Below are 26,493 nucleotides of genomic sequence, written 5' to 3'. Positions count from 1 at the left end.
TGCTAACTTTAATATACTCCTAGAGTGCACTTTAGAAGTTAAACAACTGGAGGTCAGCAACATTTAAGATAAACAAGATGAAATATTCTGGAATACAGAAGCAGAAACATGTTTTCCTGACAGGTAAGTCAGCGCACAGACTATATGTAATTGCAGTATTCGTTACGTCAAACTAGCAGGAAAAGACCAACCTGTGCATTAAACTTAATATAAACAAACTTTAAGAAAAGTGAAGCTGCTTCTCATTTTGTCTGCTGTTAAGTGGCCATGGTATACGTGTGAAAATACACTTGGAGGTGTCCTGATGTATGAAAACAGACACAGTTCTTCATTTTCTACATCAGCACACCTCTGGTCTTTATATATACCTAACGTACACATTTTAACTGTACATCTAGCCTTCCATCTACAGACCCAATGCGCTCCGCTCCACTCTTTAAGCCATACTCTGGACCCTGCAGTACTCTAGCCTTGGGGGACGCCACCTCACGGAACACAATGCAGAAAAGACCAGATAGAGAGAGAGTGAGAGATTGGCTGCTGATGTACCACTCGTTCTGGCAGCACACACACACACACACACACACACACACACACACACACACACACACACACACACACACACACACACACACACACACACACACACACACACACACACACACACACACACACACACACACACACACACACACACACACACACACACACACACACACACACACACACACACACACACACACACACACACACACACACACACACACACACACACACACACACACACACACACTCATGCAGTAGAGTTGTAACACTGATCAACCAGCTAACCTGACGGCTTGGTCCCCTCTGAATACGGGTGCTCTGAAATGTCCTGCAACTCTAAGCAACAGCATTCACTGTTAATATCCTATTATGTTCATTTATAATTAACTACAAAATGTTAACTACCAACAAAATGGTGAGGACAAACACTAAAGCCTTTAAAAGTTCTAGTTCTTATTCAGTGCAAACTGCAGTGGATGCTGGTGAAAGGACAACTTCCTTTCCTACAAGATGGAACGCAGCCACTCACATTGTTGTACACCAGTTATAAACGGCACACAGGATTACCTTGCAAATATCCTAGATTTACTCGATTCATGACATCGCTCGCAGTGAGATTAGAAACATCCTCTACAAGCCAAAGGAGGGAAGACACAAGAGTCAGAGAAAAAGGCAGAGAGAGAGAGGAGGGGAACAGAGGAAAACAAGAAATAGAAAATAATCAGGCAGGCAGCGAAGGCATTTGCAGTTTCAAAAAAGGACGTTTCAAAAAAAGGTGAGAGCGATGCAAAGAAGCCATGCACTGGTGTGTGCACAGAATCACTTCCGAATTATTCATCTGTCACATGTTATGATCCTGCTGCAGTAATCCTCACTGACATTCATGGTTCATAAGATGATCTGGAGCTTTTGGGGTTCTTCCTGAAAGGTATTTAATCCACACGTTACATAATATTTAGACACAGCTGGAGCATGATTCTGCTTTAGTTTGGAAGCGTGAAGCTGGGAGGAAAAGAAACGTGAGCAGATATTGAGTGCAGGCAATTGCAGTCTGTGTTCATTTGCAATTGAGACAAGGCTTGCTGCTCCTGCATCTCCATGCATGACGTGTTGATGATGATGAGGATGATGATGAGGATGATGAGTGTGAAATGGTGAGTGTGTGTGATGGCACATGGAGGAGTTTGATGAGGGAGAAACTGATGAGAGAAAATGATTATTTTTTTTAAAGGGTAATGATGATGTAGTGCGGTGTTAATGATCTCTACAGTAAACACCCACGGCACCACAGCTGTAGATGGTGAGATGAGTTCAGATGACACACAGTGGGGTTTTTAAACACAGACTCTCTCACAGCTGACATCATTTAACTGGTTGAGAGTGGGTGGAGCATCATAACAACCAGGTTTAGTTGTAGAAAGTAGGTCACATTTAGTGTGTTCTTGGAACTTTTGCTTTGCCTTCAAGTAGTTTTGCCTTTTAAAAAGTTGGTGAATACAACGTAAGTAAATGTTATATTGCTACTTACCTTCATATGTATCATTAAGACAAAACCGGACTAAATGATGTGGTTTGGCTTTTTAACACTTTGTAGCTTCACAACATCACTGTATACATGCCTCCTGCACCCACTTAGTCCATTTAAAACAAAGCAACCCATAATACATGGGTGGCTCAGTGGGAAGGACAGATCATGTGGGCCACGGTGCTTTTAAGAGAAGACTTATTTCAGATTTTCTCAAAACTGAATAAGTCATGTGACTGTATTTAAAAACAGGCGAAACTGTCCGCATGGCAGTCCAAAAAAATAACATTTACGTTTTAGAGGCTGCACTTATTTCCATTATTCATTAATGGATATATTGAAATCATATGAAATAAAAAATGTGTAATAATTAAACAATAAGAGCCTCAACTATAAGAATGATTTTGTCTGATGAACAGTCCAACACCCTATAAGATTTAGCATGTATTTACATTTGTGAAGCTGGATCCAAACTGTTTTCAACTCTCATAACTGTAAATCGTACATTTAAAATGTACCACCACAAGTAGTGCTGCGTACCTGGACTCACATTCAGGTTCAGGTCCGGACTCAAGTCCAGAGGTTCAGGTTCAGGTCCGGACTTATAAGTCCGGACCTGAACCCATGGCTTGTGTCAAGTTGTGTGAGTAACTAAAGTGAACTTATTGTGAGCTAATTATCAATTGAAAATTAACTCATAATCAACTCAAATTCAAACTCATCAGGTTTATTGTGCTCCCTTCCAACTTGTGTCTACATTTCTCTACAAAGTACAAATGTGCCACTTAGTCTACAAATGACTTATGACAGCAACTACAGTGAACTACTACAAAGTTCAAACATTTATTTCATTTACCAAACTAAAGTAACCAAACAGTCCCTGAGCTGACTGAGCCTAAATCCCTAAAACGTTGCTGAAAGGTAGAGTGTAGAGTAGACTATACGCATCACACTGTTACACACCTAATATACAGTATAGGCTACACTCTAGTGACTGTACAGTCAGAGTGTACTGTACTGTCTGTGCACCATGTATTTTCTACAACTCTACAATACATACTGTTAGAAATTAAAATCAATGTTGATATGGCGTAATTTTGAATTAAAAACACTAATTTAAATCACTTTTATTCTGAAAAAAACGAAAGTTCACACTATTAACTTAAAACTTTTATTCTGAAAATTCTTCACTTCCGGTTAGCATTAGCATGTGGCGAAATTCTACGTTTTCAAACCGTAAATCGAAGGTGAAATGACATGTGATGTTGTACACTGAGCACACTGGGATTAGCACTCATTTATTGACGCTGAATAACGTTTATCAGGGAATGTTTAAATAACCACAGACACCAGAATATACGTAAGTGCTAGTTTTTTTGCGAGTCCAAGTACCGGTTCCTGACGTTCCGGTTTTAACCGGACTTGAACCGAAACTTTTTACAAGTCCAGTACCGGTTCGGCGTACCGGTACGCAGCACTAACCACAAGTGTACATTTTTAATGCTGAGAATGTCAAGCTACCCCCACTTATGTTTAACTCAACCGATTAAATGATGTCTGCCCCCGGAGGTGCTGTGGCTTTAAAGAAACGTTTAGGGAACTGAGCATCCAATCTGCAAGAAACATTATCATTTCATTACTATTCATTTCAGGTATCTTAGTATTAATTATGATTAAGTACTTGGTGAAAATACCTAAACTAAATTATTAATAAGCTCACATACTCTATTTACCGTGGCTTTACAATAAGTCATATATCATCGACTATAAAAGTGAATTTACTTTGGTCAACGCATCCTAACAATCATGTCTGTCTGTCTAAATGCTGCCGTCAGCCCCCCCCACTCACCGTATCCCACGGTGGGCAGGCCCAGGTGCTTCATGCGGTTCTTCACCAGCTCCGACAGCTCCTGGCGCTCTGAGCGTCGGTACAGGTTGAGTCTCTGCTGCGAGATGCGCTCCGCCCGGCTCGACGGCTTCACGTTCTTCCTGCTCAGCCGCCGCGCCCACTGCATGCTCTTCTTCCTCAGCAGCGGGTGCTCTGATTGGTCACTGGTGGTGGAGTTCCTGTGGGCCTTCTTCTCCTTCCAGGACTCTCCGCGCTCTCGATGCTCCTCGCCCTGCGGCACGTTGATGGAATTCTGAGACTTGGAGGACAGGGAGGCGGTGTTAACGCTGGGTTACTGGGTACTGAGAGGTGTGTGTGTGTGTGTGTGTGTGTGTGTGTGTGTGTGTGTGTGTGTGTCACCTCCCCAGGTGTGTGTGTGTGTCTCAAATTTAATTCAATTAAAAGGTTGTATTGTCATATGCACAAGGCTACAGTGTAGAATGGCAATGAACATCTTATGACCTGAGCTCCTCCAACAATGCAACATATATAATAAAATACAAAAATACAAAATAAAAAGTAGTGTGTTTTTGTGTGTGTCTGTTTAAAGTGGACCTATCATGCTATATTTTAATAATATATTGTAGGGCCGTACCTATATAAAACATGTCTGCAGAGTTTTTTTTTCCAAATACCAAACAGATCATGCATTTTAGCCATGCCTCATTTCGCTCTATTTGCTCTTTTTTAGCCCTGTTTTTGCAAGGGCTGATTCTGTGAGAAGTCTTCTTCGCTGCTTTTATGGCAGACTACAGCGCCACCTACAGGCCTGGCATATGTACTACAGCGTCTCCAGCGCTTTCGAACGGCAATGGCCGTGGCTGTCTCCTCTGATAGGTGCGAGAGTTGGCCATATAGGCGGAGCTCCTCGTTCCTGACGTCAGAGAATTTCAAATCTGTATCAGATCTGTTGCAGCCCCATTTTTAGAGATTTGGGTTTGGAGGAAAAGAGAGAGTGTTGTGTTTTCTGACACTTGGTGAGTTCCCTGACACACCGGGGACACATAAAAGTGCATTTTGTATGATAGGTCAGCTTTAATGTTTTTATATATATATTTTTTAAAGATGTACAGTATTTGCTGTGTCATAATTTACTTTTAAATGCTATTTTCAGGTGCCATCATTATCAATGTTTGATACTCGTGCTCTTTATGCAAAAGGTTGAGTGAAATATCCAAATGAAAAAGCATCCCACTCTTACCTGTGCATAACTGTCCTTTCCCTGAAACACGAGACAAACAGACATCCAAACAAAAATAAATGCAATGAAAAATGGGGGCATCCAAATCATGCAAAATTATCAAAATCAGAACAGTAAATAGCAAAAATAGGTATTTTATACAATTAAAATGGTCGGAAAATAACACAAGTTAGCATTTGTAAATGTTATCATGTGTTGTTTTGTATACTTGTAAATTATGTAACATGACAAATATTATTTAGACTATGATTTCAATTTCATCAAACGCACAGGCTAATGACAAATCTAAAGTAATTGGGGACTTCTTGTCAACAATGTATCAAAAGAATTGTATTCCCATATTTAATCTCCCTCCCGCTTGGAGTAAAACAAATAGAAGTGAAAAATGCATGAAGGATCAAACAATGATTGAAAAGTAACGTGTCGAGCATTAAAAGGGGATAATTAGGAAGATTATAAAAGCTAAGCGAGGAAGGCAGAACAGGCATTTCAGGAGAAGAGAAATGATAGCAGGAGAAAATGCAAAGCAAGGAAGAACATCATGATTCTTGTTGAGGTTGAGAAAGGAGAAGGAATGGACAAAACACAAAATGAGGGAATAAATAAATGAGCGTTTGATCAAAGTGAACCTGCCTCTGAGGTGGAGAACATGTGGGACTCTGTGCGGTAGATCCCGATGGGGATCTCAGAGCTGGAGGAACAAAGCTTCTGGAAGAGTCTGCCATAGGTCCTGATCCACAGGTCCTCCTCTGTGATCTTCATCTGGGCATGGAGGGAGAGATTCAAAGAGATGCAAGCACAAACTCATTTCCTCTCAAATCTAAGTCTGAAGATATGTACTCACAGCACAGAGGTACCCAGAGCCTGGCGTGGTGTCCAGACCCAGAAGAAGCCTCGCTATACCGATCATATAGTCCTTCACAAACGACTGTGGAAATAGAGAATGACTGCGGTGAGAAGAAAGTAAAACAAACCCAGACAAAAAAAACTCCAGCAATAATGACAGATATACATATTTTAATATATTGGGAGAACCAGACCCATTCAATTATTAAAGCAGATGCTCCCGTTCCCTTTTGCTAGACACATCTGTGTTGCCTATTGCACGATTCTGGAGTTTCAATAACAATCAACCTTTTTATGTACATCTGTTTTGAGTGAGGGATGTGGCAAAGGATGTGTCCTGAGGTGCCAACAAATCCCCTTTGAACCAGGGACATATTTTATTTGCTAATTGTATTCCTTATTTCTTGTGAGTCGATAAAAGGTTTAGTGTTGTGAAGTGTGTATGTGGAAGTGTTTTCATTCAGGACCCTACCTCTAGAGGGCAACACTTTCTTTAATCATGTTTACCTTTGACATACAACTTGTTTCACCGGATATTATCAGAAAAAAGTTGTCATCAAAAATCCATATTTAAAAAAAGAAAATAATCTTATCCCTTAACCTGCTTCTGGGTTACTTGGCTGCACAGACATCTAAGATTGATGGAAACAATATATATGACTTCTCACGATGAAGCCCCATGTTTAACCTCTGAGGTGTTTCCATGTGATCCCACCTGGTACAGCAGTGTGTCCAACATGCTGATGCTGAACACCCTGCCTGCAGCGAAGGGCAGCCGGAACATGAAGGCCAGGTTGGAGCCCTTATCACGCTCTATCTGAAGAGAGAAACAAGAAGGTGTGAGGAAGAGAGCAACCAGATAATACAACCTTTTCCTGATATGTTTGCTGAACTATTGCTCTTTTGCACCATCTCCAAGAAGAAGTAATGATGGAAAAAGAAAAAGGCCTGTTTTGAAAAGGTGGAGAGTGTTTTGTAAGCACCGTGAAGGTGGGAGAAAAACGACTCATGAGGGATTCAGAAAGGATTCAAAGACTTTGATCGAGAGTCAAGATGAAACTCATGTCTTTTTTTTGTGTTTTATTATTTCCATTCACCATCATAAAGACGCATAAAAAAGTAGTAAGGTTGCACAAAATAATATGTTTCGGGGACAGAGAAAAGTTCTATCTATTATACAATAATAACAATTTCACTTCTGGCCTTCTGGAAATTGCAGGGGGAAGAGAAAAGAACATGTTTACTGCTAAAGACAAATCATAATAGCAAAATACATCTAAAGACTTCGCTTCAGCACACTCCTATATTCAAGAGTGATGTTTCACCGTGCGATGAGAGAGGGAAAACTAACAGGTCCTTCAATCCCTAGAGTTACATGATATATTTAAATAATAATACAAATAATAACAATAACAAATGGTATTTATGTATTGGTTTTCCTAGAACAAAAACTCGCTTTACAAGTCAAATCAAGAAAGAAATAGAAAAAAAAGTCCTAAATCACAATCTGGGCCACAAGTCGTACTCTTTCAAACAAATAACATGTATTTCTTTGGATCCTGAACTTTGAAAAATCTGTGAATTTGAACATACTTCTTCAGGTTGAATATTTTTGTTTTTAATTCAATTTAGCAATGCTTTTCAATAAAACATTTTTGTTTGTATTCACTTTTATATATTACAGACTATCTTCTATAAAAGCAGCTCTGATCTGCCTTTGGAAAGCATTCACACAAGAAGACAAAGTGATAGCCAGCGAGTCTCAAGGTGTTCTCACTTCTCCACAGCTCACCTTCTCCAGTTTGGAGAGCGCGAGCGAGTAGCAGTCCTTGGCTCTGAACTGCATGAACCTCATGTTGGACGGGTGTGTGAGCTCCGTGATGATGCTGAGGCTGGGGAACAGCCTGGGATGAAACAGAGAGCGATGTTAACGCTTTGTGCTGAGGCAGTGATGGATGGTTTTAATCTCTGTTGCTAAGTAAAAGACTACTTTTAACAACAGTACTTTGTCTTAGCGATTACCTCATTCACCAAACTCTGACAAACAAGCATTTACTATACAGGGAGTTGATCAAGTGGAGTCTGACACAACTACTACAACATGTTCACTGTGTGTTTGTACAAAAATGCTCCCGTGTTACCTAAACATAGTCTGGACGTTGACGATGGTCTTGGCGTCGGCCATGTAGTCCTCCTCAGCGCTCATGGTGCTCTCCTTGTCCACAACCACCAGGTTGTCGGCGTAGATTATTCCACACTGGAGCAGATTGTCCAAGCTGGTCCATTCACAAAACAACAGAGCTTGTTACGTCACGTCAGGAAATATCTGTCCTTAGATAGTATAACAATAATAAAACATACATCTGTAAAGTGCAATTTGTTCTAATAATTGATCATGTTCACACACGTTAGGCAAAGCTGGATCATCTACCTTGGTTTGCAAATTGCTCCATTTACAAGAACTAGATGCAGCATTTTAGCCTCATAATAACAAGTGTTAAAAGTGTAGAGTAAATATTAATGCATCAATTAATTTAAATAATTGAACGGGTTGCACAACAAACTTCAGTTCTCATGTAGATTATAGTTGTTTCTAAATATTTACAGTCAGTACATTTTCCAGTGATGACTTGTGGGTATTCACAATGACATGGTATCACTAACACATGACCCTACACTTGATCAAAATGATTTCAATTGAATACCACAACATCTGAAATGATAAAGACACTAAATCACCAAATTCCACTGCAGAGGTTAGCATCGGAGGTGGATGTCTTTTTATGCTAAGCTACCAGCGACTCTGTAAACCTGGTATGATCTAGTTGCATACACGGAAATCTTTATCAGGAGAAAGTTAAGTGTACTTAAATATGTCCCCCCTAAAACTGTTATTTTTGGCAAGTATGTTCTGATGCAGTGACTTCCTGTTGACATAGCGGATTGCTTATGATGGGATGCACAACCAAACCACACAGTACTGAAGTCTTTACTGAATAAGCTATTTTATGATTAAAGTTAGCAGCTGGCTACCAGTTAATTAGGAATTAGGAAGGAGTTTACACACTTCATAATTGTTTTACAAACAGCTGGTGTACCCAATCCAGCTGTGCACTTACATTCAACATCTGCTGTCTGTGCTTTTTAATGGATTTTGTGCTTCTGATATCTGCACACTTTGAGTTTAGGAAGCAGCAGCCTTTCTGTAATACCCTCATAATGTGCAGTCTTTATTTGAACAGGACCTGACGGTGGACTGTTGGATGACTGAATGTTGGAATCTCAATATGCTGGGTCTACACATGCATGGTTTTTAATAGTGAATCCTTCCTTTAACCGGACCCTGAAGCTACAGTATGTTTTGTGATTGCCAACACCTGCTAAGAATCATATTGCATTTTAATCAAGTCATTTTAAACATGAACCACGGAATGAGCTTATTAAGTGAGCAGTTTTTTTATGATCCAAAAACGTACTTATCGATGGTGCCAGCCATGAAGTAGACCATTGGAAAGCAGCAAATGGCCTCTAGGAAGTGGTTGTCTGGCCTGCGGGAGACAAGAAACATTATGAAGCTCACACACTCGTCATTTCTGTAAAACCCCGGAGATAGATGATGTCACTGATGCTGTAATTCATTTAAATGTGTTTGTGGATCAGGACAGGGCAAATACTGCTTGAATTGTATTTGATGGTTTATTAGGCAACAAGAGGGGAACAGTATATGTTTATTCCTTACATTCAAGGGTAGGATGTAACTGGTTGCTATGGAAACCCCTTAGGGTCTCACTATCATGGCTAGTGGTTTATCAGTTTTAGCGCCGTAGAGAATTGTCCGAAGTTATTGATGCTTTTTTTTAACACACACACACACACACACACACACACACACACACACACACACACACACACACACACACACACACACACACACACACACACACACACACCACACACACACACACACACACACACACACACACACACACACACACACACACACACACACACAACACACACACACACACACACACAACACACACACACACACACACACACACACACACACACACACACACACCTCTTGAGAAAGAGAGGTTGTTTATGATTAATGCAGAATCCATTTCTTGTTTTATCTTAAAGCAAAGCTAACCAATATTTCTACTGAAAGCAATTTGGTTGCTCCAAATTGATAACATAAAAAAGCACTTCCACATGAGACCGCAAACAAATGCAAAAGATAAACACAAAAAGGCACACGTTTTTTTTAATAATAATAATAACAATGTGAAATATATTATTTTATATCTGGAAGCAAGGTTAACCCATATATTTCTACTGCACGTAATTCTTTCCGCAACTCTAAATATCCCCTGTAAAAAGGAGCAGATGATTTTGTAACTACGGTATGTCAAACTCTCAAATAGCAATTCTTTTTTTTACTACCACTAATCATTTATCAACACTAATGTAGAATTATTGTTCATTAGTCTACTAGCAAGATACTAATGTAGGTACATGTGTATGGGGCACATTACTATGGGTTTTTGAAGTTATTGTGGAAACGTCAGTGAGTTTGCATCCCTGTAGGAGTAAGAACAAACGTACAGGATGGTTAAAAGTCTTACGGGTAGTCCAGCAGCAGCACTATGGGGTTGAGCTCCTTCCTGGGCCGATAGTAGGCGCGCAGAGGGACGATGAAGTTGTAGAGACCGTTTCCCGCCGTCTCTGCAGACACTATAATCAGCTTGTTCTTGAAGCCGTATGCTTTGGCATCCTCAAAGCTGCTGTGTGTGCAGCCCTGACAGACAGACAATCAGGGAGGGAGTCAGTCAGGTTTTTGCAGAAATAAGATAAGAAGTGAAAGTGTTTGTGGTTTAATTCTGAGCTGTTTTTATTCTTTTATTCCTGCGTTTGAATTTACCTTGTCGAGACGAAGGCAGCAGAATGGAGCTTTCTGTGGCAGGAGGTGGCACAGAGTGGGGGAGCTGCCGATGTAGGGTGAGTTGGGAGGGTAACCCTTCACAAAACTGTTGGTTAACAAACAAGAATATCAGGGGGAAAAAACAACAAACAATACAGAGATATTGTGCAGATAGCTTTTTGTCAAATTTCCACTAGAAATGACCATCTCAGAACTGAGTATCCTTCCTCTCCACATTTATCAAAAAATAGTCGCTTAAACACATCTTATTAGTGTGGATTATTATTAACTAGCTATACACGATGGTATAAGGGAGTATAACTGCACAGCTCTTCACTACCTTCGTCTCATTTTGTGTTTGCATCAAGTGTCAATTTGGTTCTTTTTCCTGTAATTACCTTAAATCAGTTTCACAATGCCCTCTAGTTTACCGATAAAATAGATTTTTATATGAAGCCTCCAAAGCCTCATCGCCACATGGGGGCACTGTGAGACCTCAGTGTGTTTCCTGCAGACTTCATCTCCCTTACTTCTGTGTCTGACATTTCTTTAAAGAAGACACACTGTCATGGGGCACAGTTTTAGAGGCTCAGAGGTTAGGAGGACTATGTAATGTCCAACTTTACGAGACCCAATAATGTTCAAAAATAAATGGGCTGAGGTTCAGAGGCCCCGATCTTTCCTCAAGGTAACTCTGCCATATTGAAAAAAACACATAAAGGAAGAATAGAATATGCAGATAGCCCGATTTCTGGCTGAATTGCTAAATGAGCGTTGAGGGGCGAGGATCAATGCAAGGACACACAACAGTAGACATCACTCGAGAGGGGAAAGTGCTGACCCTCCCCGTCATGACACACACATTCATCACAGCCATGTCCGCACTTTACAGCCTCATGACACACAGATTACACACCTATTCCAAACCCATCAATCTCTCCTCCTACAACCACTGAGACGTGACGAAGAGCAAGAGGGCAGGGGACATCAGATCAAGAGATACACGCCTCCACAGTGAGGACATTTCACTTTTTTTTTTTACAGCCACCAACCTTCCGGAACCAGCAAATCTCTGCATCAATAATACTTACTCTGAGCCTACGGATCCCTCCTCGTCTGATTGAGTGTTCTCGTCCTCTGATTGGTCGCTGAGGAGGTCGCAGGGCAGGATGGCGGAGGAGTCTGCGATCTCCAAGACGGGCGCAATGCTCGGCCGGCGGCTTCCAGCGCCGTTCTCCGTCGGCAAGGTCAGCTTGCTGCTTTCCTCGGGAGGACTGGGGTTCTGGAGATCAATGGCCACAGTGCCTGGAAATAACACAGGGTTATGTTTGCTCCGCTAACTACGCAGTCATTCAGACACAGCATGTTCATTATGTAAAGTAAATAAGGTCCATGTTAAGACGTACACAAAGAAACACACTTACACACGCACAATATAATATCACCTTATTTAGCTTGGCTTAGTTGACCTTGAGGAACAAAATGATTGCTTTCTGTATCCTGCGACTGTACTTGGGCTTTAAAAACAGCATGCAACTTCTATTGACATTGTGTGATTGTCAATAAATCCTTAAAAAATACATCATATTTGTGTGTGTTATATGATGTATGATATATGCATTACATACATCAGGCATATCGGATACATGGTATATGCAAAAACACATATATCCTTTTTTTAAATGTAAGAAAATAAAAACTTGTATAAACTGTATATCATTGTAACATTTCTAAAATGTCTACTGGTATTTCAGTTTTAAAAAGTGATGCATCATGCACAAACTTACCATATGCAGTGGCCTGATCAACTTTCACAGGTCAAAGAAAAAGCACAACACAATAATGTCAGCCAAGAAAGTAAAATAGGCATGTAAGAAAGAAGTCATGCATAACAGTCAGCGGAAGCATACAGCATCACCAAGGCAGCCAGCACTCACAATCTCTCATTGTGAGTGCAGTTCAGGGTCAGAGAAACGCAACAAAAGCATCCACTTTCTCTGCGGACATGGACAATCTTTCAACCAAACAAATGTGAAACTGTCTGCAACTCGCAACACTACAATCATCCTCAATCTTCCTTTCTTTATCGACTTCTAAAAAGATGTTTCTGCCCCTGATTCTCGGTCTCACCCATGCTGGCGATGATGCTGTGCACGGGCAGCCTGGAGGGGGCGTCGTAGAGGCCGCTGACGGGTATGCCCTTGTTGTGCTTCTCTTCCTGTTTGAAGATGAAGGCAGAGTTCTCCTCCTTGGTGATGTTGATGTAGTAGCAGGTGTCGGGGGCGGCCATGATGTGGCGGGGGCCGGGGTTCAGGAGGATGCTCTTGTTGTCCTCCCTCTTCACTCCGATTAAACACACACCGTACCTGAGGGGTAAGACAGGTATGCAAGGTTTAAAGTCTAATGATATCACTGTAATGTGTCGGGATTAAACTAGTGGACGTTTTTACTAACTTCTTATGGGCGTGGAAGGATGCGTAGGTGAAGCTCTTTCCGTCATATTCCCCAAAAAACTTGCTGTCACACAAGCGGATGTGGTAGACCTCGTTTCCAGAGCAGCGTCCGTAGATCCTCTGCCACTGCTCCGGGGACAGCTGCCCCTCCCTGAAACAGCATTATCATATTATATACTGCACAGAGACACAACATGTCTGATTCCTACAATGACCGAATGAACTATTGGCCAAACAACAGTCTTAATATGGCTTAAGAGCAATGTTGTGAAAAAAAAATCTCACAAGTAACTTAACAATAAAAAACATCTTTAACAATAATATTGCAATGCATGATCAGTTCTAATAAAATGAATTATGTGTTATAAACAAAGGCCTCTTCAATAATAAATACACATTTCAGAATGTTGAAAAAATAATCAATCAGAAAAGTTAAGACCAGAGTTTGTGGCTGGTAGTATTTGTTAAAATGAAGTTTGCAATAAGTCAGGGCAGGTTCAGGATGCGCAACTATTACAACCCAAAGACCGGCATTACACTAGGAGCTAACACGTGATATGAATAACTTTAAACTCCATTTGACAGCAGCAGACCAAAATGAATTGGAAGAGGGAAATGACTAAAGTACTAAAGAATGAGGGACAGCCACACAAAAAGAACTATAACACATTTCAGACTTTATTTGGTACCTAACAGCTTTCATTTCCACAATCTGGTTGACCTTTCACGACCCTATAAAGTCAATTTATTTATGCAATTCATGTCCTTCATAATCTCTAATCAAAGTGATAAAGTTCATATACTGTAACCACCAGCCAAAAATAAGTCCACCCACATTCCCTATCACCTTCACAGCCCCTGTGCAGCTTCCCCTAATGGGAATAAAAAATTGATGAGCCTCGTTTCTGCTCAGGACAGCAGTGAAGATATAGTGGCCACCTTGCACAGAATATGAAACATTCAGACCGATGTTTTGCCGAGCAGGAACTTTGGTGATGAAAACTGACTGGACAGTAAAAAGTTTCTTCAGAGGCTGACAGTACAGTATTCAGCTCTGCAGAGACACACACCTGGGGGGTATACTACGAAGCAGGATTTTCGCTTAGCCGGCTAAATTCAGGGAAAACTCCGGCTTTCCGGTCCTACGAAGCTGGTTCTCTTTTTAGCAGGCTAGATCTCCTTGGTAACTTATGCTTAGCGGCTAACCTGGTCGGGACCAGGTTAGGTTGCAGGCTAAGAGCTCAACTCAGTGAAAGCACCGCCTGCTGACCAATCAGAGCTCAGTGTGCGGAGTTTAAAGCGATCAAGTCATATTACAGGAGAAAGGAAATACAGAAAAGCTGCCGTTGCAGGAAAGACGGCCTTCAAAAATTACCGACTGTGTGAACGTGAACATTAATAGAATATCACCTCCCATCTTCAGAGCAATCTGACTATTATAACATTAGCGTTAAGAAAGCTTACTTAAATATCTTCCACGACATCAGAGTAACATTAAGTACAGTCTGCGCCATATCACATCATAATGTATCATATATTTCCTTATCTGAGTCAACTGAGCCGTATCTGGCCGTGCAACACTTACAGTGTTAAAGAACTCATTATACCCTACTGTCCTACTAGGGCATTGCGTTCCAAGAATGCAGGGTTGTTGGTTGTTCCTAGAATCTCTAAAAGTACAATGGGAGCCAGAGCCTTTTCTTATCAAGCTCCACATTTGTGGAATCAGCTTCCAGTTTGTGTTCGGGCGGCAGACACCCTATCCGTTTTTAAGAGTGCGCTTAAGACCTTCCTTTTTGATAAAGCTTATAGTTAGGGCTGATTAGATTCAGCCCCTAGTTTTGCTGATATAGGCTTAGTTTGTCGGGGGACATCTTACTTCTTCCTTCTCTCTGTCTATACCTGTGTACTCTCATGTTCCGATTAACCCAGCTTCCCCAAATGTCTTTCTTTTTGGTGTCTATATACGCCGGGATCCGGAGTCATGGATGATCCTGCAGTCCTGTGTCCTGGATCGCGAGCCCTGGATCGCGAGTCGTGGCTGTAGTCCTGGATCATCGGTCCTGGATGGATATCCTCGTGGATTCATCTTCCTATTATACACACATGCATTTCCAAACATTTGGTCTACCTATGTTGCAAATGTATTATCTTTTCAATTTACACACGGCATCTATTGCACGTCTGTCCGTCCTGGGAGAGGGATCCCTCCTCTGTTGCTCTCCCCGAGGTTTCTCCCATTTTTCCCTTTAAACTGTGGGTTTTCTCCGGAAGTTTTTCCTTGTACGATGTGAGGGTCTAAGGACAGAGGGTGTCGTATTGTCATACTGATATTCTGTACACACTGTGAAGACCACTGAGACAAATGTAACATTTGTGATATTGGGCTATATAAATAAACATTGATTGATTGATTGATTGATTGATTGATTGACAGTGTCACATACTGTACGCATTCAAACACTTTTTCCAGCTGTATTCACCTTGCAGGTGCAGCTATATGGCTTTTATCCTGGATAAAGTGTTTAAGTCATGGATGTTTAAAGTTTAACTTCTTCATATGTCTAATATTATAGTTGACTTTTCATTCAGGAAGTATGACGCTGCGCTGTCAGTATGCTTCTCCATGTTTGTGATTGGTCGAATGCTCCAGATACCACCCCTTTCATGTGAACGCGCACCTAACTAGATAGGACACGGCTGGCTTGAGCGATCCACTTGATAACCCGTGTCGTAGGACCGTTTAGCGAGAGCGCGTATGTTTTGGATTAGGCCAACCGACTAACTCAAACATATCCAGGTTAGGTTGAACCAGCTTCGTAGTACAGGCCCCTGGTACAGTCTGTACGTAAACAAGCTGCTGTCATCTTTGTTTCTATCAATCATTCAAGCGGAATTGAATCTGTCTACACTGGAAGGATTACTCAAAGAGATATTGAACATTAAAAGAGCACTCAAAGTAAGGAGTTCAACGTTTACTTAACAACAACTTTTCTTGGAGGTTGAACTGCTTTAGGGTGCATTCACACCTATGATTCACACCTAATAGTCCGTTCCCTGGTGCGCACCAGACGACAGTTTGTTACATTGTTTCATTTTTCAGAAGGTTCGGTTTGCGTTCACACGGGCAAAACTCAAACGGACGATACACTTTAAACACAAGTCATGTGCACGGAAATGCTGTTCAACCATTGGTCAGACATTAAGGGGGGTTGGGGGCTTCAAACAACGCAAATCCTGGCAATTTCTACCGGAGGCCTCCGCCATGGAGCATCGGCAGGTTATTTTCATGCTGCTGTTAATCTGGAGATCAACAGACACTAGCGGCTCCGCGCTATGATTATATAAATCAGATAAAGTCCGTTAAAAAACATTATAATACATATAATGAGAGACGTTCCTGCAGTAAGGAGGGGCGTTTCACCGACGACAGGTGTTCTTACTTTTATGTAGCTGACGGAGATTTTTTTACTTTACACAACACTGTTCAACACTTCATTCTGCTTCACTCTTTAACTAAACAACCGCGGATGTCTTGAAAGACTCTTTCGCTGAAGATTTTGAAGATATCCGCATTCTTGTGACACGTAAATACTACGCTTCCTATGTTTTGGTGCGGACTGCGTTCACACCAGCAATGAACCGCTCCAGAGGTCGCAAGCAAGCGCTCCAAGACCACCTATTTTAGGCGGACCAGAGTCCGGTTGTGTAGTTCACTTAAGAGGTCTCGGATTGTGTTCACACCGACCCAATGAACCGCACCAAGCGGCTCAACGCACCAGGGTTTCGATTCAACCGGGAATATACAAGGCAGGTGTGAACGCACCCGCATTACTAATGAGTCATTGGTTCGTTTTAATCTCAATGAATGGAAGCCCTACAAAAGTAATGTTAGGCTGGGACGAGGTATCTTCTCTTGCTATTGTTTTCAAAGAAATGAAGCAAAAAACCACTTAACAACATCTCTAAGTAGCTTTGCTGATTTATTCAAAGCTGGGATAACTAATGACAGTAAAAACAATTTTTTTTTTTAAAGTTTCACCGCTTTCCTGCTGCAAAAATGTGAAAATATTAATACTTCTCTCATGTGCACAAGACGATGAAGCCAGGATACAATTAGCTTAGCTTAGCATAACCACTGGAAACAGCCTGGTTCTCTAAGGGGACACACTCTCTTTATTAGCATCTCTAAAGTGTTCCTACATAGTCTCTTGTTTGTCTAATCCATTCAAAAAATATTTTATATTTTATAGGCAAAATTGTTCGCTTTGGAATAATAACTTGTACAGTTATAAAAAGGATATTCTGACTGTGGCTGTCACTGTAAATCTATAATTGCTAATGTTAGTAGCAGTAATTGTAAAATGGTAGCGTGTACTCACTGTCCTCTGGAGGTGTGAACCAGCAGTGTGACCAGGGTAGACGTGGCGGGACACACACAGTTCAGCGCCAACATGGCATACTTGAACTCCTCCTCACATACTACATGATCTGATTGAAAAGGATACATTGCAACAATATATTACATCAAACTTAAAACAATTATGCGTAAATGACTTTGTTTTGGCAGGTTGGTAGCCTTTTTGCACTTACCTGCAAACTTAACATGGAACTTATTTTCAGGTTTGAGAATTTGGACGTACAGAGGGCAATTTGGAGCAAAATCTTTTGCAGCCCAAGCCCTCAAAATAGTCTGGTGATCCTGTGGGAGAAGAAATAGCTCCACTTCATTCACCCAGTGGCTCATTTGTAAAAGCAATCTGAATTTTATGGAGCATAAAGTTGCCTCAGTGACTTGTGTGTGAGCTCCCAAATCTCAATGGCAGTTACAATATAATCACAACATTATTTGAATATCTCAAACCCTCTGGGCTACTGTATAATGGAAGGAGAGTGTGAAGGGAAATTGCTCCGATCAAATATTGTTATTGTGAGGAGGTTCCCTGTAGATTAGACTCACAGCAGCAGTTCGGTCGACCTCATTCCTGCTGCTGAGGATGAAGCAGGCCTCAGCATCATCCATCCTGAGCAGAGGAACAGAGGGACAGAGAGAAACACAGGTTAGGGAGGAGAACATTCAACCAATCAAGAGAGATCAATGCTTTAAAAAAAAGAAGCTACAAGTGCTAATGCCCTGAGACGAAGGCTGAAAAGGTTAAGCTGCATTCTAGCATGAAAACCATCTGCTGTTGTGTGACATCGGAGCTGTCAGCAAAACGCAAGGGGGGAAAAACTCATGTTCTCTAAACGAAAATGTTTCAGCATGGCATGACTGATCCTTCCATTAGGCTTACTGTAATGTGTAAACAACATACAGTAGTGTATTTGTGTCCGTCTTTATGCTGGTCTGAAGGTAAGCATGCATGCCACGTTTTCACTCACTTGGCCCTCATCAGGTCCTGGTCTTTCAGGGCCGATCCCTGCAGGTAGATGACCCTCTGGGACCATAAAGGGATTTGCAGGATACGACGAACCTGAATGTCTATCTCTGTCGGACACAGGATCACCACATAGTAGTCCTGAAAAACATCAATTTGACTTAAATCACGCTGCAGGTTTTATTTTATGTGTGTGGGATTGTACATTAAGCATTTTACTTCTTCAGCGTACAGTAGGTCATTTTTGTGGAAAATTCAATTCAAAGTCAATTTTATTATGCAGTTATTCTGTACACATGACATATTTATCCTTTTTTGTTTCTTTTAGGAGGGTTCCCTCATCTGAATTTAGGGACTGCAATTGCAGAGATTGGTAAGCCCATTGAGGTAAATGTAGATTTGACTATGCGACAGGAATACTACACAGACCACTTACTGTTATAAAGAGATACAATTTCTGTAAAATGATCTATAAATCTACAGTCATTATAGTCCTGCTTGCTGCATAACCATTCTTTTTCTGACAGTAAAAAGCCTCCATTAGGGGTACTTAAATATGACTACATAGTTAACTTTCTGAAATAAAATCCACTGTTTTGGTACCTGTAGTCTGGGATGAGCGTAGAACTCGTTGAGGAAATCCATCAGGAGGTCAATTTTCAGCGAGCTGACACACAACACCACATGCTTCTCCGTCTGCGCCCGGTGGCGGCTGTAGTTCCCTCCTAACTTCTGGCTCTCCATCCACAGGTATGCTAGTTCTTCAAACTGACACAATGGTAACAACATTGACGTGATGTCAAATATAACAAGACTGAGATTAATAATAAAAGAAAGATAGATTTTCTGTCTGGACACAGACTCTAAACTAAAGCAATAGTTTGCCAGCAGCAGGAGCTCATTCCTAACTACTATCTCTCACCCTCTATCTCTGCAGTGACAGGTAACATTTAAAATGATGGACACGTTTGTTATCTCTAAAAAAACAACAACACAGCAAGTTAGATTTATGCAGCAGGAGTGAGCCAGAATGACCTTTTTGAGCACTTAGTTAAATGTTATATTTGATGCAGCAAGTGATGGCTTAATATTGAATGATACCCCTGTAAGGTGATCAGTACATCAGCAGCACATCGTGAGACATTCTGATCTGAAATGTGAATCCCCTCACTGCACTTTGGGGAAAAAACAGAGTTGAGTTTGCCTCACAGGGTCATTACCTGCAGTGGGAGAACCACCAGGGCAACACAGATGAGAATGACCACTAGCAGCTGGGAGGGCCAGATTTGTGGCGTGACATCCCCGTAGCCCACTGTGGAGAAGGTGACGATGCAGAAATAGAACGAGTCGAACAGCGTCAGGCGCTTCCCGGCTCGCTCTAGATGCTGGATCCCACAAGCTCTGCAGAAAGAAGAGACATCATACTCAATGATCCTCAATACAGACATGTCTCCTATGGGTAAAGATCATTTGGATGTGTATCCTACGATGTCAGTGTGTTTTAGCCTCGCAAACTGGATATCAAAGCCAATTTGCTCAAGTTTAAAGAGCATCAGAGTATATCAGTTTTTCAATAAAAGTGACAGCATTGATTGCTCTGTCAGTTCCAGCTCACTGCCTGAGACAATTCCTTTGTGATGGAGAATGAATGAAACCCTGAGGCTCATGGGAGTTGAGATGTCTCAGTGGAAAGAGTGAGAGTAGAGAGGCTGCTGGGTGATGGCCTAGGCACAGTGATTCTGTTGAAGAGCTAAAGGTCAGCTGAAGCAACAGCTTTGATTAAAATACATTTGAGTTATAAAAGGGTAGATCAATGAGACAGGAGACATAAAGAAGGATGGCTTCTTCTCTTAATCTAACACCTTTACTGCTGTGTTGTCTTGTTGATAGTGTTTTTCACATCGGCTCACTGGTCACAATCGTTCAGAATGCAAGATAACAAATGCCAGTCTTTGAAATGATTTGCGTTATATTTTTTGAATATTATTGTAATTACAATTAGCTCTTTCCAAGCAGATCAGGGGTATTCTGGGATCTTCAAATGTCTTAAATTGACTTGTTTGAAATGTAGGCCTAACAATGTCTATTGTAAATTAAATACTTGCATATAATAGAATAAATGCTCTGCAATAATCAAGGTTTGTCAAAAAATTTGGTTTTCTTTAGCTAAAATTATAAAACCCTTGTACTTTTTAACATAGTCAATACATTCACACATAATTCTAGGAACTAGTTTCATTCATAGGCAGCTCATTTGACTTCTCACTTCTTCCAGCATGACCTCAAAATACAATTGGATATTACATTACATTCCAACTGGCTTCATAATATTAGCTTACTTACTCTTTATTTTGTAGGCTTTTTCATGGTATCTTTCAGTTAAATGCTATCTTGCCAGACATGCTGTGCCAATAACAGCACAGCACGTCTGCCCAATAGCACTACATTTTAAATCTCTATTATTATAACATGTATAGCTTTTTCCAAATATTCTTAGGCTAGCGTCGACATTCACAATACTGCTTCTGCACTAGAGATAATATTTTCAGGGTCATGTTGTACACAGCTCAGAAAACAGTGTGGGTCAGTAAACTGGTCTGAAAACTGTAATGGCCAGAGATGCACGTCTGAAGAAGAGAGGCTCACTCACCCGGTGAAAACCAGACACAGTAAGGTGCAGATGAGGATGAACACCTGGTTGAACATGGCAGAGTGAGTCCTCTGGATGGCACGATGGAAGTCATTCTGGACAAAAGAAGAGAGTTCATTGTAACCATATCCAAACCAATGAGTGCAAAATTAGAAATATTTCCAATCTAGATGACCAATTATAACATTGAGAAGTCATCAATACAATTTCAATCAAAACTTAAGTCAAACATTACTAGGAAAAGTGAGCTATTGTCTTGACGTTGAAGATAGACTGGATGCAATTTAATATGTACAAAAATCTGCCATACATTGTTCAAACACAATCTTTATCCAACAACACTGTCCCCCCTTTTTATACCATATTGTACTTCCTGCTAAGCCATCTTGAAAGCTCATGAGCTCATGACTCATTTTTAGTTGCATTTTCATGTTCTGCCTGCCACCGCCTCCCCAAATGTCCTTGCTTTCTCTCCATGTGCTACGCTGCTTGGCCTGAGATTCTACCATCTGCCTAACTACCGCTTTGGCATGAGGCTCTTACTGTCATGGCCTCATCCGAATCACAGCAAGACGACACACTACACCAGTTGGATATCATTAAATAGCTTTGAATTCTATGTACCAGTCACTTTGCACCTATGGTTAAACCTGGACAATAGTAACACTGAAACAGCAGGTTTATGTGCACCTGGCTTTTGTATCCCTGCTGTTCTTATGCTACAAGTGTTAGGTGTTTTTTCTGTTTGTTTCCCTCATGCACTTGACACTCTTTTTTTTAATTAGGCTCCCCTGTTGTTTGCTCTGCTTTCGTTTAAAAAAGTGTTGTGGTCTCCCCTAAAAATAGTTTGGGGGAAAATATATTTTTTCCAGGGCAACATACTCTCATCTGACCTGGCAACACAGATCATTAGTGTGTCAAAATGTAAAAGCAAGGTTTACTAAGGTTCGCTCAATAGTTAGTTTGAATATCTGATGTTAACCCCAATCAGGAAACAGGATATACCATGTCATACAGTTGTTCTCACTTTGATATAGAACATATTTAGTAATAGTAGCTCTCTTTATATCCATACAGATACATAACTGGAAAAAATGCTTTTAATAAGGATGTGCCTCTGTTCCATCTAAAACTAATCACCCATAATAAACGCAATGGATTAAAAAAAAAAATCTTTATCTTTTTTTTCGTTTTACAAACAGTTCGCTTTGTTAACCTGAGAATGTAGTTGGTGTGATACCCAATAACTAGCCAGCAGGCTAACTTATTGAAGTAGCCAGCGCTAATGCAATATTACACATCTATGTATTTAACAACACTAGCTTCAAAAACATACATTGACACATTGGTGTCTCTTCATACAGCTTGATTGTATAATCCCATTTAGCTGTCATAGCCAGCTCTCTACTATAAGGGTATCCAATATGGCCGCCACAAGAAAGATAAGTACCATCGAAGCCCTCAGAAATAAAAGACAAACAAACATGTTCTGTGTGCTCTCTTTTATTTAATACAGCAACAGTTTGCACAATATAATTAACACATTATTGCGAATACTTACAATCATGTTCTCCAGGGCACCTTTGGCAAGCCAACAGTTGAGAAATACAGGAACGAATATGTTTCTCAATGGACACCAGAAGATCTTTAGGAAGGAAGAAAGGTGTAACACATCAGTGGAATAAAATCACAAACATAAATCATAATACAGGAAAGGCTATGAAGACAATTAATATGCCCTTGGATGAAAGATGGTACACATGAAACCAAAATGACCTTGATCATGCATTAGTAAATCCTTTACTGGACCATATTGATTGCCAAGGCGTTAAAATAAATAACTTACTGTGATTATAAATGGCACTGAATTGATCATCTCCAATATGAAGGAAATCTGGAAGATCTGCTCCCAAATGTTACCCTGGAAAGGAATGATGGAAAGTAATGCATTGAACCATTAGAGCGCAGATGGTTTTGGAGAGAAGTGTAATACCAGAAATAATGATGATAACACATTTAATTTCTAAGCGATCACAATACCATGAAACAGGCAAGAGGACAACAGATTATTATGTTGAGTTGTAAATGCCACCAATTAAACATGCTTCTTTGATATTCATATTGTCAGTACTGATCCGAGTCTATAAAAGCAATAATGGAGAGGTCAGAAATTAATGTTGGGTCCAGAAACAACACTTCTCATTGACCTGTTTTTTTTTCAAACAAGAGCTTGTCTTTATTGCATGACAATGGTGGAGAAACTTCATCATTATCACAATCTTTGTGATTAAAGATCACAACAAAATGTCTCCAGATTGTACGACTTTGCAGAGTTCACTTTGAACATTAAAGTATGCTTAATGTTCTACTGTTGCTTTTATGTTCTCTGAAGTTAATTAGTTCCCTTGCATAACTGGAATATGAATTATTTAATTGGTAACGCCTAGTTCTAACAGCACATCTAAAAAAGCCAAGATCATACAACAAACAATCAAATATGACTGACCCCAATCCACTGAGTGAGACTGACTACAAATCCCATATCGAGTGCACAGCGGAGTTTGAAATGAGCAGTTTGGTGGTGGCTTCTATGATAGAGCTATTAAAAAGCCTGGTAGGGAAAAATAAAAGCTTGAAACGTTTTACAAGGCTAAATTACATCATGGGGGAAAAAAACATGAGTCCCCAAACAGCCTTCTGTGAAAGGGAAAATAAAAGATATAAAAGCATCACAACATTAAGAATATGTCCAAGAGACACTACCAGTCTCAGAGCAGCACAGCAACGCTTATATTTCCATGCAGCCTGGCTCCTGGCATAACGCAGTCCTGATCTTTCAAATGATAGCAAACTATGCTAGGGCTAGCTTCCTGTACAGGAGTTGTGGTTGTGCTAATGTTGACGTTAGTATGCTAAGGACATAGCATACCGCAAAGAGTTTTTCTCCTTAATATTACAGTATACAAAATAAAGTGCTGTTTATCTTGGTGGAGGTTGTGTGGTGTGGATGTGATTTAATACACTACTTTGATTTATTAATGATAAATGAAGTGCTAATGCTAAATATACCAGAGCGGCATGTTAACATTATTTAGTAATATAGAATCGAGCTAGACGCACAGGATGTTAACTGTAATAAATTATTTTTCCACAATGGATCTCAGTAACCGGATGTTTGCTTGAGCTCTGCACATACTTTTGGAAACATTTCATACATTTTTGTATGACAATATTGTGGGTTATATTTCTAGTGTTACTGGAATAAGTTACATTGCAAGTTCTTTTTAAATATATGTGTCCACCTCATTAAAAGACACATTACTGTATATGAAAGGGAAAAGACTCCCTCTGCCTTTGTGTGCTCATTAGCAGTAGAGGAATATCACACAAAGACTGCCCTTTTCTTTTTGTGAAATCTTGAGTTCATTACGATAAAAGTCTGCTCTTTATATTATATATATATATATATATATATATATATATATATATAATCTCATGAATTAAAACAGCACTTCCAGCCCTGCAAACTAACTAGTCCAAAATGATTGTAAAAGTCTTCTGGCCCTGTGTCTTGAACAGCTTGGCCTCGGCATTGGCACTTGGACTGGACATTAAGAGGTGTGGGCCGGTAAGAGAGAACAGACTGTGTGCCGGACTTCGATCCGACTGCTGTAAGGCATCAGCTCGGATTAAAGAGAAAAACTGTCTACTGTGGATGGACCCTTACCTTGTAGCTGAGATATGTGATTAGCATGGTCTCCAAGAAACTGATTAAGGCCACTGTCACCTGCAGCAAAGGGGAGAAGGAGATTAATGAACCCAGCAACTGCAAACTCATCTCTTCTGGCTGCTCGACCTAAATGCAAGGCTTTTAGCTAATACATGGCTGCTAGTGCGTTGGATTGAATCCTGCATTAAGCCTCATTTCATGCAGGGGAATTTGATTTATGTGCACTTTCACCGTTATGTTATCCGCCTCACCTGTATCGCCCATACAGGTTCACGTCTGGTAACCCAGAAAATCACACACCTGTCAAAAACCATAAGACGCTTTATGTCCAGGTAGACAATAAACTCACTTCAGTTTAGAATTAAATGCCATTTTGTTCGAAACATACCAGTTGATGTCTGCCGAGTCTGCTGTACTGTTATTCTGACATTTTGCACTGTAGAGAAAACAGGAACACAAAAAAAAAGAACGTGAGAATGTGTGTGTGGATGTGAGTGGAAACACACCCGCTGGGAAACAATCCCATCAGTTTGTATGTTTCAATAAAGAACAAACTCAACATGTGTATAAAGGCTGCTGGCAGTAAGAGGAATAAAAATAATCCACCACTTTCAAATGACTGCACAGGGAGAACAACTCACACGCACCAACAAAAAAAAAACTTCCTCAAGCAATCAAATTCACACAAGGGAATTCATGTTAATGTGGTTTTAGGAGTAAATCTCAAGTAAACGTCTCCCCCCTTAGAAGTGTTGAAAACAAGATTTGCATATATATTGGTGTTCTCTGCTCTCAAGATATCGTTCACATTTGTTGCTATTTGGACATGCCAACTGGAAGATATTCCTGGAAAGATCCACTGGCATACGAAAAGTCATCTGGTTGGTTTGGAATAAGATAAAAGAGAAGAATGAATAAAATGATACATAATGAGATGGATTAGAAGATAGCAAAAGGAGCAAACACTGCTTCCTGAAGCCAGATATCATCAAAATGTACAACTGCAAATCAGCAAATAAAAAGCAACTATCAAAACATTTGGACAGAAATGGAGTGTGACTCTCACCATGGGTCGCCGTTGACATCCTCGCGGTCATCCAGACTCACTCTCAGTACGTAGAGGGCACAGGTGAGGATCTTCAGTGAGAAGTTAAACAGGCGGATTCTCAGGCCTGTGGACCAAGACATATCATTTCATGTGACTCAAAACCTGATGCAAGTGATGATCACCGGAAAATGAGCTTGTTTAAATATCCAGTGTTTTTGTCACAACTCTGTCATTGTGTTCCAACAGGAGACTACAGATGCAACTAGATTGTCACTGTTTTAAGTTTGCTTGCTTAAAAACGTCT

At 40.5% G+C, this 26,493-nt stretch overlaps 1 protein-coding gene across 5 annotated transcripts in view; it reads right to left on the bottom strand.

Moving 5' to 3' along the window:
* Positions 1 to 26,493, bottom strand: part of kcnt1b (potassium sodium-activated channel subfamily T member 1b) — an 86,009-nt gene that overhangs the window by 8,624 nt on the left and 50,892 nt on the right. For 2 of the 5 annotated variants that reach the window (XM_034091137.2, XM_034091139.2), the window contains exons 5-32: positions 26,208 to 26,313; positions 25,530 to 25,577; positions 25,393 to 25,441; positions 25,139 to 25,198; positions 23,258 to 23,332; positions 22,973 to 23,056; positions 21,412 to 21,506; positions 19,982 to 20,162; positions 19,365 to 19,529; positions 18,766 to 18,902; positions 18,344 to 18,407; positions 17,977 to 18,085; positions 17,766 to 17,874; positions 13,385 to 13,534; positions 13,061 to 13,296; positions 12,718 to 12,738; positions 12,022 to 12,235; positions 10,931 to 11,036; positions 10,635 to 10,807; positions 9,483 to 9,554; positions 8,148 to 8,282; positions 7,799 to 7,910; positions 6,722 to 6,823; positions 6,005 to 6,088; positions 5,794 to 5,922; positions 5,161 to 5,181; positions 3,921 to 4,218; positions 1,114 to 1,176 (exon numbers count right to left, since the gene is read on the bottom strand). In XM_034091137.2, coding sequence (XP_033947028.1) covers positions 1,114 to 1,176; positions 3,921 to 4,218; positions 5,161 to 5,181; positions 5,794 to 5,922; positions 6,005 to 6,088; positions 6,722 to 6,823; positions 7,799 to 7,910; positions 8,148 to 8,282; positions 9,483 to 9,554; positions 10,635 to 10,807; positions 10,931 to 11,036; positions 12,022 to 12,235; positions 12,718 to 12,738; positions 13,061 to 13,296; positions 13,385 to 13,534; positions 17,766 to 17,874; positions 17,977 to 18,085; positions 18,344 to 18,407; positions 18,766 to 18,902; positions 19,365 to 19,529; positions 19,982 to 20,162; positions 21,412 to 21,506; positions 22,973 to 23,056; positions 23,258 to 23,332; positions 25,139 to 25,198; positions 25,393 to 25,441; positions 25,530 to 25,577; positions 26,208 to 26,313 — 3,198 coding nt within the window. The remainder of the gene's footprint in view (positions 1 to 1,113; positions 1,177 to 3,920; positions 4,219 to 5,160; positions 5,182 to 5,793; positions 5,923 to 6,004; positions 6,089 to 6,721; positions 6,824 to 7,798; positions 7,911 to 8,147; positions 8,283 to 9,482; positions 9,555 to 10,634; positions 10,808 to 10,930; positions 11,037 to 12,021; positions 12,236 to 12,717; positions 12,739 to 13,060; positions 13,297 to 13,384; positions 13,535 to 17,765; positions 17,875 to 17,976; positions 18,086 to 18,343; positions 18,408 to 18,765; positions 18,903 to 19,364; positions 19,530 to 19,981; positions 20,163 to 21,411; positions 21,507 to 22,972; positions 23,057 to 23,257; positions 23,333 to 25,138; positions 25,199 to 25,392; positions 25,442 to 25,529; positions 25,578 to 26,207; positions 26,314 to 26,493) is intronic. The other 3 variants (XM_034091140.2, XM_034091142.2, XM_034091141.2) reach the window with 3 other exon arrangements.

The sequence above is a fragment of the Pseudochaenichthys georgianus genome, chromosome 9 (genome assembly GCF_902827115.2).
Source record: "Pseudochaenichthys georgianus chromosome 9, fPseGeo1.2, whole genome shotgun sequence".
NCBI lineage: Eukaryota > Metazoa > Chordata > Actinopteri > Perciformes > Channichthyidae > Pseudochaenichthys > Pseudochaenichthys georgianus.
This window is presented reverse-complemented; position numbering and strand designations above follow the sequence as displayed.